Source organism: Brassica rapa, chromosome A02 (assembly GCF_000309985.2).
Source record: "Brassica rapa cultivar Chiifu-401-42 chromosome A02, CAAS_Brap_v3.01, whole genome shotgun sequence".
Classification (NCBI taxonomy): Eukaryota; Viridiplantae; Streptophyta; class Magnoliopsida; order Brassicales; family Brassicaceae; genus Brassica; species Brassica rapa.
The window spans coordinates 26952524-26969694 of NC_024796.2; the positions used below are offsets into that span (position 1 = coordinate 26952524).

The window sequence follows — 17171 nt, forward strand, 5'->3', positions numbered from 1 at the left end:
CTGTAGGTATCTCATACCTTCCAATCTTCACAGGGAGGTCCTCTAAGATGCCCACAGGATACTTCACTGAACGATCAGCTAACACCAGAGAGAGTCTACACTTCTTGTACTGAGTGAATCCAAGCTTCTTTGCAACAGACAAAGGCATCAAGCTGACACTAGCTCCCAAATCGCAGAGACTTTTCTCAAATACCATAGGTCCAAGAGCACAAGGTAGTGTGAAGCTTCCTGGATCCTCTAATTTCTCTGGAACATCAAGCCTCTGGATGATGGCATTGCACTCATGGGTAAGAGTCATCATGCTTTCCATCTCCTTCTTCTTTGCAGCTACAACATCTTTCAGGAAATTGTTGTATTGAGGAATCAACATGAAAGCATCGATGATGGGCATTGCAACCTGAGCTTCACTCATTTGCTTCTCAAACAGAGCTTTGTATTTCTCTAGCAGCTGCTTCTTGAATCTACCAGGGAATGGAAGTTTGGGTTCATAGGGAGGAGGAACAAAAGAACTTTCACTTGCTGGAGTAACAACTTCACCATCCTTTACTGTCTTCTTCTCCTCTCCAACCTTTCCTTTACCTTTGGCTTCCACTATCTTCTCCAAGATCTCGTCATTGATCTTCTCATCAACAATCACCACTTCATCATCTATGTTGATGGCAACCCCCTCTCATAATTTCTCAGCATCCTTGGTGAGGGTTCTAGGAGGTAACTGCTTACCGCTCCTAAGGGTGATAGCTTTGGCCTCCTTGGGATTTTGGTCAGACTTTCCAGGTAGAGATCCTTGCTGGCGATTCTGGTGAGTGTTCATGGAAGCAAATTGATTCTCTAAATTCCTGACTGTAGAAGCAAGGTGTGAGAATTTGTTGTTGAGCTCATTGTAGCTCCCATCAATCTTGGAATGAAGGTTCTTCAACTCATAACCAACTTGCTTCTCACTTCTAGTCTGAGACTCCAAGATTTGCTTCAGTAAGGTATCAGTGCTGCTCTCTTGAGGAGCAGAGGAACCAGACGAGGGGTTTTGCTGAGGCTGATAGCTGCCTTGCTGGTTGTTTCTTGGCGGATAGCCACTCTGCTGGTTGTTGGAATAGGACTTCTGTTGGTAGTTGTTGTACTGAAAGTTGGGTTCTTTCTTGTACCAGCTACCATTGTTGTTGATGAAACACAGCTCTTCCTGACCTTCCAAACCCTCAACTTCATGGACAATAGCTGGTGTCTCTTGGCTTGGGTTGCCGACAAAGTGCAGCTGCTCTTGGGTAGCTTTATCAGCAAGGAGGATGTCTATCTTATCCTGTAGAGCTTTCAACTCCTTCCTCGTTTGCTTATCCTCAGTTCTACTGCTTCTGTCGTGGTCTCCACTGTAGACTGCATCACTCTTTACCATGTTGTCAACCAGTTCTTCTGCATCCTCCTCAGTTCTCCCCAAGAAGAACCCATTGCTAGCTGTATCCAGTCTGGCTCTGTACTTAGGAAGAGCACCACGGTAGAATGTGCTCAGCAAGCTCTCCTTAGAAAAGCCATGGTGTGGGCATTGAGCTTGGTAGCCCTTGAATCTCTCCCAGGCTTCACTGAAGCCTTCCAAGTTCTTCTGTTGAAAGCTGGAAATCTCGTTTCTCAGCTTAGCAGTTCTTGAAGTAGAGAAGAACTTCTCCAAGAATGCTTTCTTGCAGTCATCCCAAGTAGTGATGGAGTCACTGGGTAGAGACTTCTCCCACTGACGTGCCTTATCCCCAAAGAGAAAGGGAATAGCTTGAGCTTTAAGGCATCTTCGGACACACCATTGGTTTTTGACAACCCACAGTAGCTGTCGAACCTGTCCAAGTGATCAAATGGATCCTCTAGAGCCAAGCCATGATACTTGTTGTTCTCGATCACGTTGAGGAGTCCTGATTTGATCTCAAAGTTGTTGGCTGCCACAGCGGGTGCTCGGATTCCCAATCTATGACCATGAATGTTGGGGCGGTCGTAAGTGCCAATGGGTCGAGCTGCTCGCTGTTGGTTTTGAGGTATGTCTCCCATATCAGTACTCAATCTCTGCAAGTGAGCCTGTTGCTCTTCTTCTCTTCTATTTCTAGCACACTCTCTCTCTAAAGCTCTGATGTCTGCAGCTATTGGAACTAGGTTTGATGGACCCCTGCTCCTCAAGTTCATACACCTGTAGATTAAAGGGAGGTGAAGAAAGAGAATCAGTAACAAAAGAAAATAAAAATGACTTAGTCTCAAGCAAGTGACTAAATCTCAATGTTCAAATCTACTCAGAATTTGGCAACGGCGCCAATTTGATGTTAGGAGTTTTCAAGGCTCCTAAGACAAATGTTGTAGTATAAAAGATTGTCGAACCAGTTCTGAGGGATATCAAAGCACTGAGAATGCAAGTACTCACTTAATCTAAGTGCAACCAATGATTTAGAAGTGTTTTAAACTATGACTAAAACTAGAAAGCAATAACAGAATGATACTTTCTTGACTAAAGGGAAAGAGAACTCATGGGTATAGGGATTAGACCTTGGGTGATCAAGTATCGAACTAAGGATGGCAAATGATCAATCAAACTATCAACCTTAAGCCTAGACACAATTCTAAGCAAGCTCTATGTCTAGATGAATGCTCATTTGCTAACATATCTCAAACATCAAATGTCTTTGGTTGAATAATATGAAAGCAATCATTACTAACAAGTCTATTAGCTATCTTAGCATCTTTAACAACAAATGTCTTTGGCAAAGTATACTAAAAGCCTAGGAGAGTTGTCTCGGGCATTTCATCGAACACCTTTCGGGTGAGAAATGCCTAAGGATCAACAACTGAGTGGCCAACTCAGAAGATGCATTATGATTACTCTACTAGCAAGGAAATATGAATGATCTACACTAAAACATCCTAGCTCTAACCTAATCACCCTTAATCTCCCTAACCCATGAATTCCAAAGGTGATTACTCACTAATCTCCATGATTCCTCTTAAACCCATATTGGATTTCAGATTAATTATGTAGAGAAACACAGGAAATAGATAAGAACACAGAATTCTCAATAATAAACTGATCAATTCATTCAAAAAGATCCCTTTCCAAAGGTTTTTGGTGGTTTTTCTAAGAACAAAGATATCCTCCCCCTGGTGGCTTACAGAGTAATAAAACATAGGTTTAGAAAATAAAAACGTGCATAATGAAATGACCAAAATGCCCTTGAGAAAACACAAGTTCGAGCAGAAACAAAACACGGAGCGACCTCAGACTGTCGCTCCGACAAGTCGCTCCAAGCTTCGGGAGCGACCTCGCTGTGTCGCTGCGAGAGGTCGCTCCGGGCTTGTTCTCGCGTCTCCGGGTGGTGAATTCGCGAGCGACTTCTTCCTGTCGCTCTGGGACGTCGCTCCAAGCTTCGGGAGCGACTTCAGCACGTCGCTCTGGAAGGTCGCTCCGAGCTTGTTCTCGCGTCTCCCAGTGATGAAAACGCGAGCGACCTTGCTGTGTCGCTCTGGATGAGTCGCTCCGGGATGTGGTGCACAGCGACCTCATGCCGTCGCTCCGAAAGGTCGCTCCAGCAGTGCTCGTCCAAAGCTCACTCTAATCACCTCCTTTTGAGCTCCAAATGCACTCAAATGTCTCCAGAAACTCCATGTGGTGCTCAACTACCTGATAGAGACATATGTATGCAAAATGCAACCTAGACATGGCTAAATCCTAAACTATATGATGAAAATGCACATGAATAAATGGATAAAACAATGTAAATATGCAAGATATCATTTCAGTATATATGGTATATTCAGAGAATTTACTACAAATATACGTAAATTAAATGAAATATATTGTTTTTGTCAACCTTATATGATATATCACACTAACATATATTAGCTTTAATATTATTTTCCTAAAATCACGTGATATCTTACTTATTATCCTTCACATATCTCAACTACAATCTAATATTTGTGATTTAGTTTTTTAAAAAACAAGCTTTACGTGATAGATACCCTAATATCTTAGCATGAATCTATAAATAAGGTCGACACATAGCTCGACTTCTGCAGTACTAAACAGAGTCAAAATGTCTTCAAATAAGAGTGTCTCATTACTCAAACTTGTCAAGCATTTAAAAGTGGTTGAGTAACCTTTGTTGATTTCTGATGTATGGGGAAAGTTCTTCACAAATTGAATTTACTGCTGAAATCCAAACATAGCGCCAAGTAAACTACTAACTTTTGTTGTTTCTGATGTATGGAGAAAGTTCTTCACGAACTGAATTTACTGCTGAAATCCAAACATAGGGCCAATTAAACTACTAACCTATGTTGTTTCTGATGTATGGGGAAAGTTCTTCAGTTTTAATCGAGAGTTGTTTTAAGTTCTTCGACCATGTATACTTTCATGAAAGCTAATGAAATATAATACTATATTATTAGCTGGACAAAATACACAAACTTAACAGTCAAAATTTAGTGCACGAACCAATAATCAAATCTCATCATGAATTTTGCAGGAACCAATAATCTAATAAGCGACTGACTGCGCTATATTACAAAGTCATGTTGGTCTTTACTTCTTATAAAGCAATACATACAAGCAGTTAAAACTTAACAGACAAAAATTATAAGACGAACGAAAATGGAAAAAGAAGTTCAAGTTTTAATTATACCTGTTTATTATTCAGCCTTTTCTTCAGAAACTGATACCGGGATAATTCAGTCTCCAACAGAAATTCTCTGAGTTACTGAAACAAGAATTCAAAAAATAAAGCATAAATAAGTTAGCTTATGAAGTGAATTGTATACTCCCCGTGTTTGTGGAATTCCTAAAACATTATTTTACACTTAGCTTTTGAAGTGAATTGTATACTCCCCGTGTCTTAGCTCCCCAATTTTCTTCACATCTCTCTCGAATTATTCCTGCAGCTTGACAAGGTTAGAGAACGTAAACTTTTTGATCGGCCTCGGCCAAGGTCACAATCTTTGTTAAGCAGAGCATTCGCTTCATAGTTGTAATCAAGCTCAGCAGAGAACAACAAGCTTCCCCAAGTTGCAGAATCTGTTTTAGGAGATCAGCTGAAGTCATCTCCACCAGAAATCTTGAAACCATTGTCTCCCACACTCTCAGATTAAAGACTCTGATGGCATTACACCAACCACAATAGCTGCACCAGCACTAATGGCTATTAAGGAAGATACTTCAAGGAATATTCTTTTGTGATTAACAAGAATTACATTAATCGCAATCCTTTACTGATTGGAGACAAGTCAGGTTGCAACTCAACACAATTATCACTGCCCACCGACTCATCTGCATTACGAGGTCGTAATCTTACAGCCACTCGAACTCTCCCAAGCACTGTTAAAAGAGAATATACGTCATTGAAAAAAAACATGATTCTCTTTTACAAAAACAAAGTTTTTTAAAATCTTTTTTGACTGTCCATCAAATATTGGAGAAGCAAGTAAAAGGCCAACCATAAACACAGAAACAAAAGTCCATCTTGAAAGTTGGTTAAGCTAAACTCTTCTCTGTATTACATATACATGCAAGAGACACATCTCTCAGTTAATTGTTTAAAGATTACTTCTGCTCAATAAAAAGCTCAGTTGTTGAGAAATTAAAGAAAAGATTCACTGCCCCCGTGGAGAAGTAAGTACCAATGCTTAACAAAAAACTATCATTTACTTTTTTAGTTACAAGAATAAATTTTTTTGTTGGTCTTTTGCGCCAAAAAAAAAAAAAATTGATGGGCCAACTAACTTTGTCAAATTCATTTATATTTTGTTTTTGGCAAAATAAATAGAAAGATAACATCTAAATTATCTTTACCGAGAATGTATAATATTTTTTAAAAATTTTTAAAATAGAACATCAGTTTATGTAAAATAATTATATTACAGTATTTCTATATTAAAATAATATTTATTACTATAATATATGACGTGGTTTCGCCCTGATTTATGAATGTTAGTTATTGTTGTAAAAAAAATATTTATTACAAAAAGCATAAAGTGGTAAAATTAAAATAAACCTATAAATTTTATAAATTTGATTAAAATAAATTATAAAAAACTTAATATATTAAATAATTTTCATATAAATGTAATTCAAAAACTTATTGATCTAATATAAAATTATGTAATATATTTAATTGATTATGTCAATATCGAAAACCAAATAAGCAACCAACATAACCTATAAATACTTTTAAAACATGGTCAAAATGTCTAGATCAAACAACAAGATCTACATCACTTATTTATAAATCAAGCAACAATATAATATCTATATTATTTATGAACAAAGTCAAACATATACAAACATGTACTAACCAAAAACAACTATAAATGTTATATGTTAAAAAGTAAAATAACAGCCGCGCGGGTCAAAAACTAGTTTTCAATTAAAGTTATAAAACTTTATTTGAGTAGTAAAGAGTTAAATTGGATTTTTGAAATGACGACAATTTTGTATAAGCAGTTATGTACTTTTTAGTGTAAGCTAGTTTAAATTTATATAATGATAAATACTATTAAAAGAATTGCTAATTTCTATCCTTAATGAAAAATGTTTTATAATTACAAGTAAAAACAATACTGTATCTATCTTGTTAAAACATAAATATTGTATTGGACCTAAAATTTATTTTGTAAGTTATTAAATTAGAATTATTCTTGGGTTCACCCTAAAGGGTGAACCTATAGATTCACCAACCACTAGGATTGTGTTATTTTATATTCGATATCTTTCAAAAAAGAAAACAAAATATATTTAAATTATATTATGTTTTAAAATTAAAAAAAAGTAAAAATAAATAAATAAATAAAAATAAATGTAATTACAGAAAAAAATATTTTTTAACATCATCAGCAAAATACTAAATCTTAAACCCTAAATCCTAAACCCTTGGATAAATCCTAAAACCTAAATCAAAAACACTAAACCCTAAATCCTAAACCTTAAACCCTTGAGTGTTTTAGTGTTTAATGTTTTTGATTTAGAGTTTAGGATTTATCCAAAAGTTTAGAGTTTATCAAAAGGTTTACGGTTTAGAATTTAGAGTTTTGGATTAGGATTTAAGGTTTATGATTTAGTGTTTTGCTGACGATTTTAAAAATATTTTTCTTTTAAATATTTTTTTCTGTAGGTATTACTATTTTTATATATATATTTTTTACAATTTTATTTTAAAAACATAATATAACTTGACAATATTTTGTTTCTTTTTTTTATAAAAATATAGAATATGAAATAACACAATCATATGGGTTGGTGAACATATAGATTCACCCTAGGGTGAACCCAAGAATAAGTCTTTAAATTAAATATAACATTCAACTTTATAGTTAAAGTTCATTAAATCATTAATATTCCTTTCTTTATACTACTATATCCATGTTTTCAAACAATATACTTAATTTTTTTACTACGATCCATGTGTCCAAACAACATTATAATTAATCTTTTGTTCAAATAATATAAAATATTATATCTTTTTTTTTATAATTTCTAACAATTTTATTTCAAATTATTCTGATAAATTAAATAATGAGAAAATTCAAATAATTTATATAACAACAAAAATAAATAGAACTTATTTTGCAGGTTTAAATACTACAAAAGTTCAATAATAAATAAATTAAATTAATGGATTATTTTACTTAAATTTTCTAAATAATTGTTATACTGTTTAAGTAACATAATAAGTCAATAATAACCATAATATAAAAAATATAAAGTTATAAATTGTACAATAAATATAATAGCAAAAATAATTATGAAAAATGTTCCAAAAATATTGTATCTACATAAAAATGCTTAACACAAATTTAAACTGATTATAATATATCGAATCACCGGATTACTCGGTTTGACCGCGGGTTCGGGTCAAATTTAAAAACACTGATTTAAATGAAAATTATTTTAAATACAAAAAATTCTTACAAATTAACAAAATATATTAGTAAAAAAATTCATGATAAAATATTATGCGCTTGCAAAGCGCGGATCAAAATCTAGTGGTGTTTTAAAGCTAACAACAAAGATTTTATTATATTACAAGCTAGACTAGATATGAAATAGTAGATTGCTTTAATAAAAATACCAATACAAAAAAAAAAATATCGAGACATGTGAATGTGATTTAACCTCTTCTAAGCTTCTCAAAAAGGTTGTTTATTCAACCATATATGTAAACATAGATCCTATTAATTCTCTACTTGCAGCTAGATACATTTTTGTTATATAAATAATGGAAAAAGATAGCATAAATCTTTAATCAGAGCATATATCTAAGCGATCTACTTCTACGAGATAAATTCTAAAACTTCTTACGCGACTAGAGGCTTTCCCTATGTGTTAAAGTTTTGCAGCATCCCAAGATCCTATGATACCTCCTAACCTCTGGACCTTTTCTTCAGAAGCATACCATTCGGGTATAATCTTTGATGCGTACGGGTACATATCCTTAGCAGAGCTCTTGATAGTATTCTCCACAACTTCCGCAGCGATCGCAATTTCTGCAAAAAAAAAAAAAACAAGAATTATCAGAAACTCGCCCTACCTTACAGTCCAAGTTACCTAAAACTTCTAGTTTTTAAAAAAAAAGTAAGAACTAAAGAAGAATTGTTTTAATCACCTCGAGTAGGTCTCCTATTGTTCTGAGACAGCTGACATATCATGAAGATAATAGCAGCAAGAACCGACTTAGGGTTTCTCCGGATATCGTAATTCTCAGCTACTTCAACAGCTTCTCCAATGGCCTTTGTCTCTCTTTCCTTTATGTTTAGTTTAGAACAGAACCGGCGTACAAGTTCTCTTGTTTTGATAATCACCTGAGGAGCAGCACAAGAAGAAGAATCTGTCGTCTCCCCTTGATCTGACTCGAGTAGACGCCTTATAGCCATACTAGCTCTATTTATTTCTTTCAAACTCACACCGTGAGCCACCATAGAGATCTCTTTCAACGTCCTCGAGAGATTCATCTCACGACAAGCCGTCGAAACAGAAGCCGCGCAGACAGCGACAAAGTGTTTCTGTCTGCTTAGTCTCTTCCTATAGTCACCATCTAACTTGGACACAATCTCGCAAGCCCTAAACTCGACACTGCTAACAAGACCTAGATCATCCGTCATTCTCTTGATTTCTTTGCACGCTTTCACGATCATATCCTCTTCAGAGTTCCTGACGAGATTCTCGACGCGGCACAAGTCATTCTTGGAGTTGGAGGTAGTTTTGTCGATGATGGTGCCGATACCTCCGGATTTGAGAAGAGGGTTGGTAGGAGCACCGACGCGGTTAGGGTCTCGGTCGCTGCTGTTATCGTCGTTGGCGAACGTTCTCCATTCTTGGCTGTCGTCGATGTAGTGATCGGAGATGACGAGGCTACACTCTGTGCAGATTGTGTCGCCGGTTCTTATGTCGATCACTGTTTCAGTGGCTCTCTTGCAGTCCAAGCAAGTGTCCATTATTTCTCAGATGTTAAGTGTTTCTTTGTTCTTGTGGGATGATTGTTTTGATGGGTTGATACTTGAGGTTTGATGTAAGTTGTTGTTGTTTTTATAGGAGATGGTGACGGATGAGAATGGACTAAAGTTAAGTTTCCTTTTCCTAAGAGGATTTCGATGATTGGTTTTACAAGTCTACTATTAATAAAGGAAAATTTCCTTTTTCTAGATTCACACCTTCAAATTTATTTATTATGCATCTTTTTAAATTAAAATAATATAGATTTTGGGCATGTAATTTCTCTTTTAAATATACAATATTTTGTAACGACCCAGATTTTTCTGGTGGGCCAGTTTGGCCTTTATTAAAAATTAAAGTCTAATTCTCTCTTTTTACTTTGTCCCACATTGGATGTATAGAAAACCTACCTCCCTTCCCTTCTCCTATATAAGAAACTCCATCCTTTCTCTTTATTCTCATCAAGTCAAAGTATTTCTTTGCGTGTGACGAGTTGTTGTTGAATTATTCGACGACCAGTCACTAGTGAATTTTCCGGTGGGATTTCCGGGTGAGCTTCCGGCGAGATTTCTGGACGAGCTTCCGGTGAGATTTCTAGACGAGCTTCCGGCGGGTTTTCTAGTAAGTTTGTTGCCTCCTTATTTCTAGTTATAGGAATATTTTAAGAAAGTTTCTAATTTAGGAAATAAGTTATATTAGGAAAGTTTCTATTTTAGGAAAGTTTCCATTTTAGGAAAGTTGCTATTTTAGGAAAGTTTCTATTTTAGGAGAGGTTTCATTTTAGGAAAGTTTCCATTTTAAGAAACTTATTTCCAGAGAAGCTGAGCTTAAGTCGTTGATTCTCGTGTTGCAGTTGACCTCAGCTGACCGCATCTTCCGTTGTTCATTTCAGCCTGTGGCTAAGGTGAGGGCTATCCCATTAAATCCCGAGCTAGTTTAGTACTACTATTATGGAAAGTTTAGTTTCGAAACATGATCCGTCTCTGTGAATTGAGTCTGTTTGAGAGTCTTGTTTGTTTATTATTACTATTGATTGTTAAACCGAAAATAGGATAATAGAGGATTCAACGGTTGACTGAATTGAATGAATTAAGAACTGTTATTTATATATGTATATACATAAGTCTGTTATGAGATTGCGGGGCACAAAGATGTTGTGCTAACGGCGCATTGTGTGGAGATTGCGGGACACAGAGACGTTTGTGTTAGCGGCGCATTGTATGGAGATTGCGGGGCATATGGACGTCTATGCTAGCGGCGCATTGTATGAGGGATTGCGGGGTACAAAGACGTTTGTACTAGCGGCGCATAGGTGATTGCGGGGTACAAGGATGGACTCTTGTACTAGCGGCGCATAGAGTTATATATTTATATCCGTATAAGGAGAATGCGGGGTGTGTGATCTAGTTATGCACTATCAGCGCATTTGATGTTTTTATGTGGTGTATTAGACACTGTGTTTGTTTTATGCTAGAACTAGGCCTACATAGTCGTAGTGCTATGTACTGAGTCAGTGGTTTGTGGTTTAGCATCCCATACCTCACGGAGTAACTCCCCTGTTACTCACCCCTCCTTCTTTCCCCCTTTCAGGTGAGACTGACGAGCAGGAGTGATTGCTATCGGATTGGTGCTTTGGGAGTTTTATTTCTTTCTTTTTCAAACTTGCGGATTTTATGCTTTTATCGATATTCTCGAGATTTATTATGTTATTTGGATTTATGGCTATTTATTGGATTTACGACTTTGGAGTTGACTTTTGAGAAGTAATAAATGGAGATTTCAGAATTTTATTTGTTTATTTTATTTTGGAAAATACGGGTGTTACAATTTGGTATCAGAGCGGGTTCCGTCCCGGCTCTGACCCGGGATGGCGATTTGTTGGGACATAGTTTCGACTCGGTTTTTAATCGGTTTTAGACATTTTTAAAATATTTATGGGAATATGGGAGTTTTAAAAATAAAAGTAAATAGCACCTTTCTGTTTGGTATTGTGTCTAGAATCGTTGGTGTTCGGTTTCGGCAGAAGTTTATTGAGGTGCTTTTTCCTTTCAGATGCCGCCGCGTAAGAGAGTTGTTCGCACTCAGTCCGCTAGTGCTTCACGAGAGGGTGGAGATGAGAATGTGCCGCCACCGGTTCCACCGATTGATCAGGATGCCCTTAGGCAGATGGTGCAGGATGCTGCCAGACAGGCTGCACATGAGGCAGTTCAGCAAGCTGTCCAGGAGGCTGCTAGAGTAGCTGCACAGGAAGTGGTTAGGCAGATGGCTGCAGCTCAGCAGGTTCCGCCAGTTCAGGTTCAGGGGCATCAGCAGCCCCCTATTCAGCCGGTTCCACCAGTTCAGGTTCAGGGGCAGCAGCAGCCCCCTATTCAGCAGGTTCCTGAGGTTGATGAGACGCTTATGCAGGTGATGAAACAGATGAAAACTGTGGATTTGGAGACTTTTGGGGGAACAGTAGACCCTTTTCAGGCTTATAATTGGAAGCATAGATTAGCTACGTGTATGCAGACTATCAATTGTCCGTTGCGCCTTTGCCTTAATATCGCAGAGTTGTATCTGCGTGGGAATGCATTAGTATGGTGGGATGGAGTGCAATCGATGCGTGATGGCGATATGACTTATGAGGATTTCCTCATTGCGTTCGACAAGAAGTATTTTCCTAGAGAAGCATTGCACCAGAAGAAGAATGCTTTTGAGCATCTGAGGCAGGGTACTAGGAGTGTCAGAGAGTATGAGCGGGAGTTTTGCCAACTCCGCTTGTTTGCTGGTAATAATTTTGATGCGGAGGACTTGATCAGGAGATTCTTAGATGGGATGCGAGTTGATCTTCGCGGCAGGTGCAGTATGGTTACTTACACAAGCTTGGAGGATCTGGTAGAGAAGGCTGCTGTGCAGGAGGCATGTATTGCAGAGGAGCAGAAGTACTCTAAGGCCCAACCTAAGACTGAAAGAACTTCAGGGTCACCGAACATGGCAGGGGATCAGTCAGGAACACCCAGTTGTGAGCGCTGCCATCGCTACCATTTTGGAGATTGCGTCATGTGTTTTGCATGTGGGCGGTTAGGCCATGTGGCCAAGTATTGTCGATTTACAAAAGTGGATGGTACTGGTACCGGACAGGTTACAGCACCAACGACACTAGCAGCGGCTTCAAAGAAGTGTTATGGCTGTGGCCAGCCTGGTCACATTTTCAGGGATTGCCCGAGGGGGGGACGTGTAGAGAATCCATCACCAGCTAAGCGCCAGGCTATCGCACCACGAGAATTTGCAGCAAGAGGCAACGAGAGAGTTGAGCCGGCTGATGGTATGTATCTTTTCACCTTGGTAGTTTACGTTTGTGCATGTTGTCTTTTGCGGTTATCATGTGTTTAAAAAAAAAAAGTTGTGCTTAAGATCAGTAGCGGCTGAGTATGAGAGATTTCACCTTATTTGATATGGGAGGACCACATAGTTTGGAGTGTCTACAGCGAACAAGCGTCTTTATAACAAAGTTAAGTCATGCTGAAGACATCTTATTCCTTTTCTTGGCTCAGGATTTGAATTCGGGGACGAATTCCTTCTTAGTGGGGAAGAATTGTAACGAGCCAGATTTTTCTGGTGGGCCAGTTTGGCCTTTATTAAAAATTAAAGTCTAATTCTCTCTTTTTACTTTGTCCCACATTGGATGTTTAGAAAACCTACCTCCTTTCCCTTCTCCTATATAAGAAACTCCATCCTTTCTCTTTATTCTCATCAAGTCAAAGTATTTCTTTGCATGTGACGAGTTGTTGTTGAATTATTCGACGACCAGTCACTAGTGAATTTTCCGGTGGGATTTCCGGGTGAGCTTCCGGCGAGATTTCTGGACGAGCTTCCGGTGAGATTTCTAGACGAGCTTCCGGCGGGTTTTCTAGTAAGTTTGTTGCCTCCTTATTTCTAGTTATAGGAATATTTTAAGAAAGTTTCTAATTTAGGAAATAAGTTATATTAGGAAAGTTTCTATTTTAGGAAAGTTTCCATTTTAGGAAAGTTGCTATTTTAGGAAAGTTTCTATTTTAGGAGAGGTTTCATTTTAGGAAAGTTTCCATTTTAAGAAACTTATTTCCAGAGAAGCTGAGCTTAAGTCGTTGATTCTCGTGTTGCAGTTGACCTCAGCTGACCGCATCTTCCGTTGTTCATTTCAGCCTGTGGCTAAGGTGAGGGCTATCCCATTAAATCCCGAGCTAGTTTAGTACTACTATTATGGAAAGTTTAGTTTCGAAACATGATCCGTCTCTGTGAATTGAGTCTGTTTGAGAGTCTTGTTTGTTTATTATTACTATTGATTGTTAAACCGAAAATAGGATAATAGAGGATTCAACGGTTGACTGAATTGAATGAATTAAGAACTGTTATTTATATATGTATATACATAAGTCTGTTATGAGATTGCGGGGCACAAAGATGTTGTGCTAACGGCGCATTGTGTGGAGATTGCGGGACACAGAGACGTTTGTGTTAGCGGCGCATTGTATGGAGATTGCGGGGCATATGGACGTCTATGCTAGCGGCGCATTGTATGAGGGATTGCGGGGTACAAAGACGTTTGTACTAGCGGCGCATAGGTGATTGCGGGGTACAAGGATGGACTCTTGTACTAGCGGCGCATAGAGTTATATATTTATATCCGTATAAGGAGAATGCGGGGTGTGTGATCTAGTTATGCACTATCAGCGCATTTGATGTTTTTATGTGGTGTATTAGACACTGTGTTTGTTTTATGCTAGAACTAGGCCTACATAGTCGTAGTGCTATGTACTGAGTCAGTGGTTTGTGGTTTAGCATCCCATACCTCACGGAGTAACTCCCCTGTTACTCACCCCTCCTTCTTTCCCCCTTTCAGGTGAGACTGACGAGCAGGAGTGATTGCTATCGGATTGGTGCTTTGGGAGTTTTATTTCTTTCTTTTTCAAACTTGCGGATTTTATGCTTTTATCGATATTCTCGAGATTTATTATGTTATTTGGATTTATGGCTATTTATTGGATTTACGACTTTGGAGTTGACTTTTGAGAAGTAATAAATGGAGATTTCAGAATTTTATTTGTTTATTTTATTTTGGAAAATACGGGTGTTACATATTTATCCAACAAAAAGCTTCTTTACATAATAACACAAAAATAGCTTTTGCGAATTTTCAGCTCTAGTATGGTCATTACCCATGTCTACTTATGTATACGAGTCAAAAGAGTTATTACATAAACATCAAGTTAATTTACAGATGATAGAGTACATGTGATTCGGTGTGTTACCTCATAAGACACATTGTTCTCTTTTTTGACAAGATAAGGCACTTAGCACTTGAGAGACACATTGTTCCCTTTCTTCCCACTGTTGTTTGACAGAGTTACCCCTCAGCTTTGGTTAAGGAAAAGACACGGATGTTCACATATTTATAATATAAAATCTTGTCCATATTGTGGGGACCAAATATGTTTCCTTAGAGGAGTTATTAAGGTTGGTTTCTAGGATAGAGGGAAGCATAATAGCCGTTGGATGGATCTCGATCTAATGGTGGGGGGTTGTTATGTATGTAAGGAGTAGGTTTTGTATTAAATGCTTGTGTGTGTTGCTTTCGGCGTGAGGAACGCACTGCAGGAGAAAGGTGAGCTTAGCATTCATCTTGGGACTTTATAGATCTGGGGATTCTTCAACATTGCTAACGTGTAACGTTAAATTATTAATCTTGAACGAAACAGGATTGGAGACATGGACGAGCAGTGTTTGGTTCTAAGTGGAGACTGGGTCTGTGGAGATGGAGGTAAATGGGATTTTGTCATTGAGAAGCATCAGATGGGTCGTATGGTGGCGGTTTACGAGGGTATTGGTTTCCAGGAACTTAAAAGAAATGTTCTCCGTGAGTTTAGAATGGATGAAGCGCAGTTCGGTGTTACGTTGAGCTATTGGCCACCAACAAGTATGGAGCTTGCGACTGGGATTAGGACCCCACCGGTGCTGGTTACTAGTGATGGAGGTGTGAAGTATTTCTGCCAACACTTGAAAGTGAAAGGTGCGATGAATCTGTTTGCTCGGTTTGAAGCGTTAAAGAAGGTTGTGGACACTGATGTTGTGGATGATTCTGGTATGGGGTTTGTGTCACCCGAAGCGGCAAAGTTTTTGTCACCAGATACTGCGAAGTTCCGTAACGGTTCCTCGAAGAAGGGGTTCTGGCCATCTGCTGCTTCAAAGACGAAGGTCATAAACCTTGCTGATGATGTTGATTTTGTACGGGAGGTCGAGAAAGTAGAAGAAAAATTAATGGGTGAAAGGCATGAAGGAGAAAGCAGCAAAGATGTGGGTGAGAGTAGTTACACTGCGGATACCGAGACAGAAGGAACTTTGGAAGAAGATGTGGAGGAGATAGAAGTGAGGCCAAGGGGGTATGACAGGGAGTTTTGGGAACCGCTTTTAGGTGGCGACTATGGTGGTTCCGATGCTGTTAATGTTGTGTTCAACGAGGATGAGATTGTTGAAGGGCTGAAGAAAAAGACAGGGCCAAGATCATACTTTTGTGATACCGGAAGTGCTTTTGACCACTATGTTGAGGTTGGTGGCGAAGGCGGAGGTGAAAGGGAAGCACACATGATGAAGCCAGAGGATTGTAATCCCTGGAATGGAGGTGGGAGTGAGGATGGTGTAGGTAGAAACATGAGCGCTAAACCAACACGTAAGCTTTCAGATATTGATGATGAGGAGTTTGACATCCCCCCAATGTTTGATGATACCGAATACGACGCTGCAGAAATCCCCGACATGGATGTTGATGTAAATGACGGCCAAATAGCTGTGGGGAAAGTGTTTGGTAGTAAGCAAGATTGTCAGATCGCTCTCGCGATATATGCAATTAAGAAGCAGTTTAAGTTTACTCAGACAAGGACGAAAGTTGGTTCTTTTGTGGTGGAGTGTCCAGATAAAAGGTGTGACTGGCGTGTGACAGCACATGAAATAAGGGGTTGTGGTTTCTATGAGATAAGGAAGGCGCAGCTTGATCATATCTGCCCCATTGAATTCAGACAGGGCTACAAGTCGAGAGCAACATCTCGGGTTATTGCAGCAGTGTACAAGGCAAAGTTCGGAGACCCGGGGAAGGCACCAGTGGCTCGTGATTTGCAGAAACTTCTTTTGGAGGACCTCCGTGTAAATGCCTCTTACATGAAGTGCTATAGGGCGAAGGACAAAGCAATATTAGGTGTGCGAGGGTCCGATGAGGACGCCTATTTGAAGCTGCCAGAGTATCTTCACATGCTCAAGCTTGCCAATCCTGGTACAATTGCTGATTTGGAGACAGATGTAGATGAAGATGGTGATGAACGTTTCCTGTACTTGTTTCTCGCATTTGGTGCTTCCATCAGTGGGTTCAGGAAGCTAAGGCATGTTTTGGTGATAGATGGTACACATCTTAGTGGAAAGTATAAAGGTGTTTTGTTAACCGCCAGCGGTCAGGATGCAAATTTTCAGATCTTTCCTTTAGCATTTGCTGTTGTGGACAGTGAGGATGAGGATGCGTGGACATGGTTTTTGCAAAAAGTTGAGAGGATTTTGGGGGATTCTCCTACGCTTGCCATAATATCTGACATGGCTGTTTGTATTTCCAATGCAGTGAGTAAGATTTATCCTCAAGCAAAGCATGGAGCTTGCATAGTTCATTTGGCTAGGAATGTGAACTCTAGGTTCTCTAGCAAACACTTAGCGCAAATGGTGACGGCTGCAGCGATGG

At 38.7% G+C, this 17171-nt stretch overlaps 2 protein-coding genes and 1 non-coding gene across 5 annotated transcripts; 2 read left to right on the plus strand and 1 right to left on the minus strand.

Moving 5' to 3' along the window:
- The first annotated feature begins 1514 nt into the window (after positions 1-1514).
- On the plus strand, positions 1515-1621 carry LOC117132217. The gene has a single exon (XR_004455777.1). It is a non-coding gene; the product is annotated as a small nucleolar RNA R71 (small nucleolar RNA).
- A 1509-nt stretch (positions 1622-3130) lies between these two features.
- Positions 3131-9493, minus strand: LOC103854134 (plant-specific TFIIB-related protein 2). The gene is made up of 2 exons (XM_009131045.3): positions 8610-9493; positions 3131-8490 (listed from the first exon to the last, which is right to left on the minus strand). The coding sequence occupies exons 1-2, from the start codon at positions 9436-9438 to the stop codon at positions 8330-8332; spliced, it is 990 nt and encodes a 329-aa protein (XP_009129293.1). The 5' UTR covers positions 9439-9493; the 3' UTR covers positions 3131-8329.
- LOC103862075 lies at positions 9482-14491 on the plus strand. 3 transcript variants are annotated; one of them, XM_033284866.1, is made up of 3 exons: positions 9482-10057; positions 10290-10340; positions 11027-14491. In XM_033284866.1, exon 3 carries the CDS (start codon positions 11489-11491, stop codon positions 12806-12808), a length of 1320 nt encoding a protein of 439 aa, XP_033140757.1. In that variant the 5' UTR covers positions 9482-10057; positions 10290-10340; positions 11027-11488; the 3' UTR covers positions 12809-14491. The 3 variants fall into 3 exon arrangements, with proteins under 3 accessions (XP_033140757.1, XP_033140758.1, XP_033140756.1); XM_033284867.1 differs by having other exon boundaries at positions 11489-14491; XM_033284865.1 differs by having other exon boundaries at positions 9482-10340.
- Positions 14492-17171: the final 2680 nt, after the last annotated feature.

Excerpts from the sequence above, each read along its gene's own strand:
- LOC103862075 (XM_033284865.1), top strand. The coding sequence starts at position 11,489 with ATGCCGCCGCGTAAGAGAGTTGTTCGCACTCAGTCCGCTAGTGCTTCA.
- LOC103854134 (XM_009131045.3), bottom strand. The coding sequence starts at position 9,438 with ATGGACACTTGCTTGGACTGCAAGAGAGCCACTGAAACAGTGATCGAC. Across the intron at positions 8,491-8,609 it reads CAATAGGAGACCTACTCGAG|AAATTGCGATCGCTGCGGAA; the intron begins GTGATTAAAACA and ends TTTTTTTTGCAG.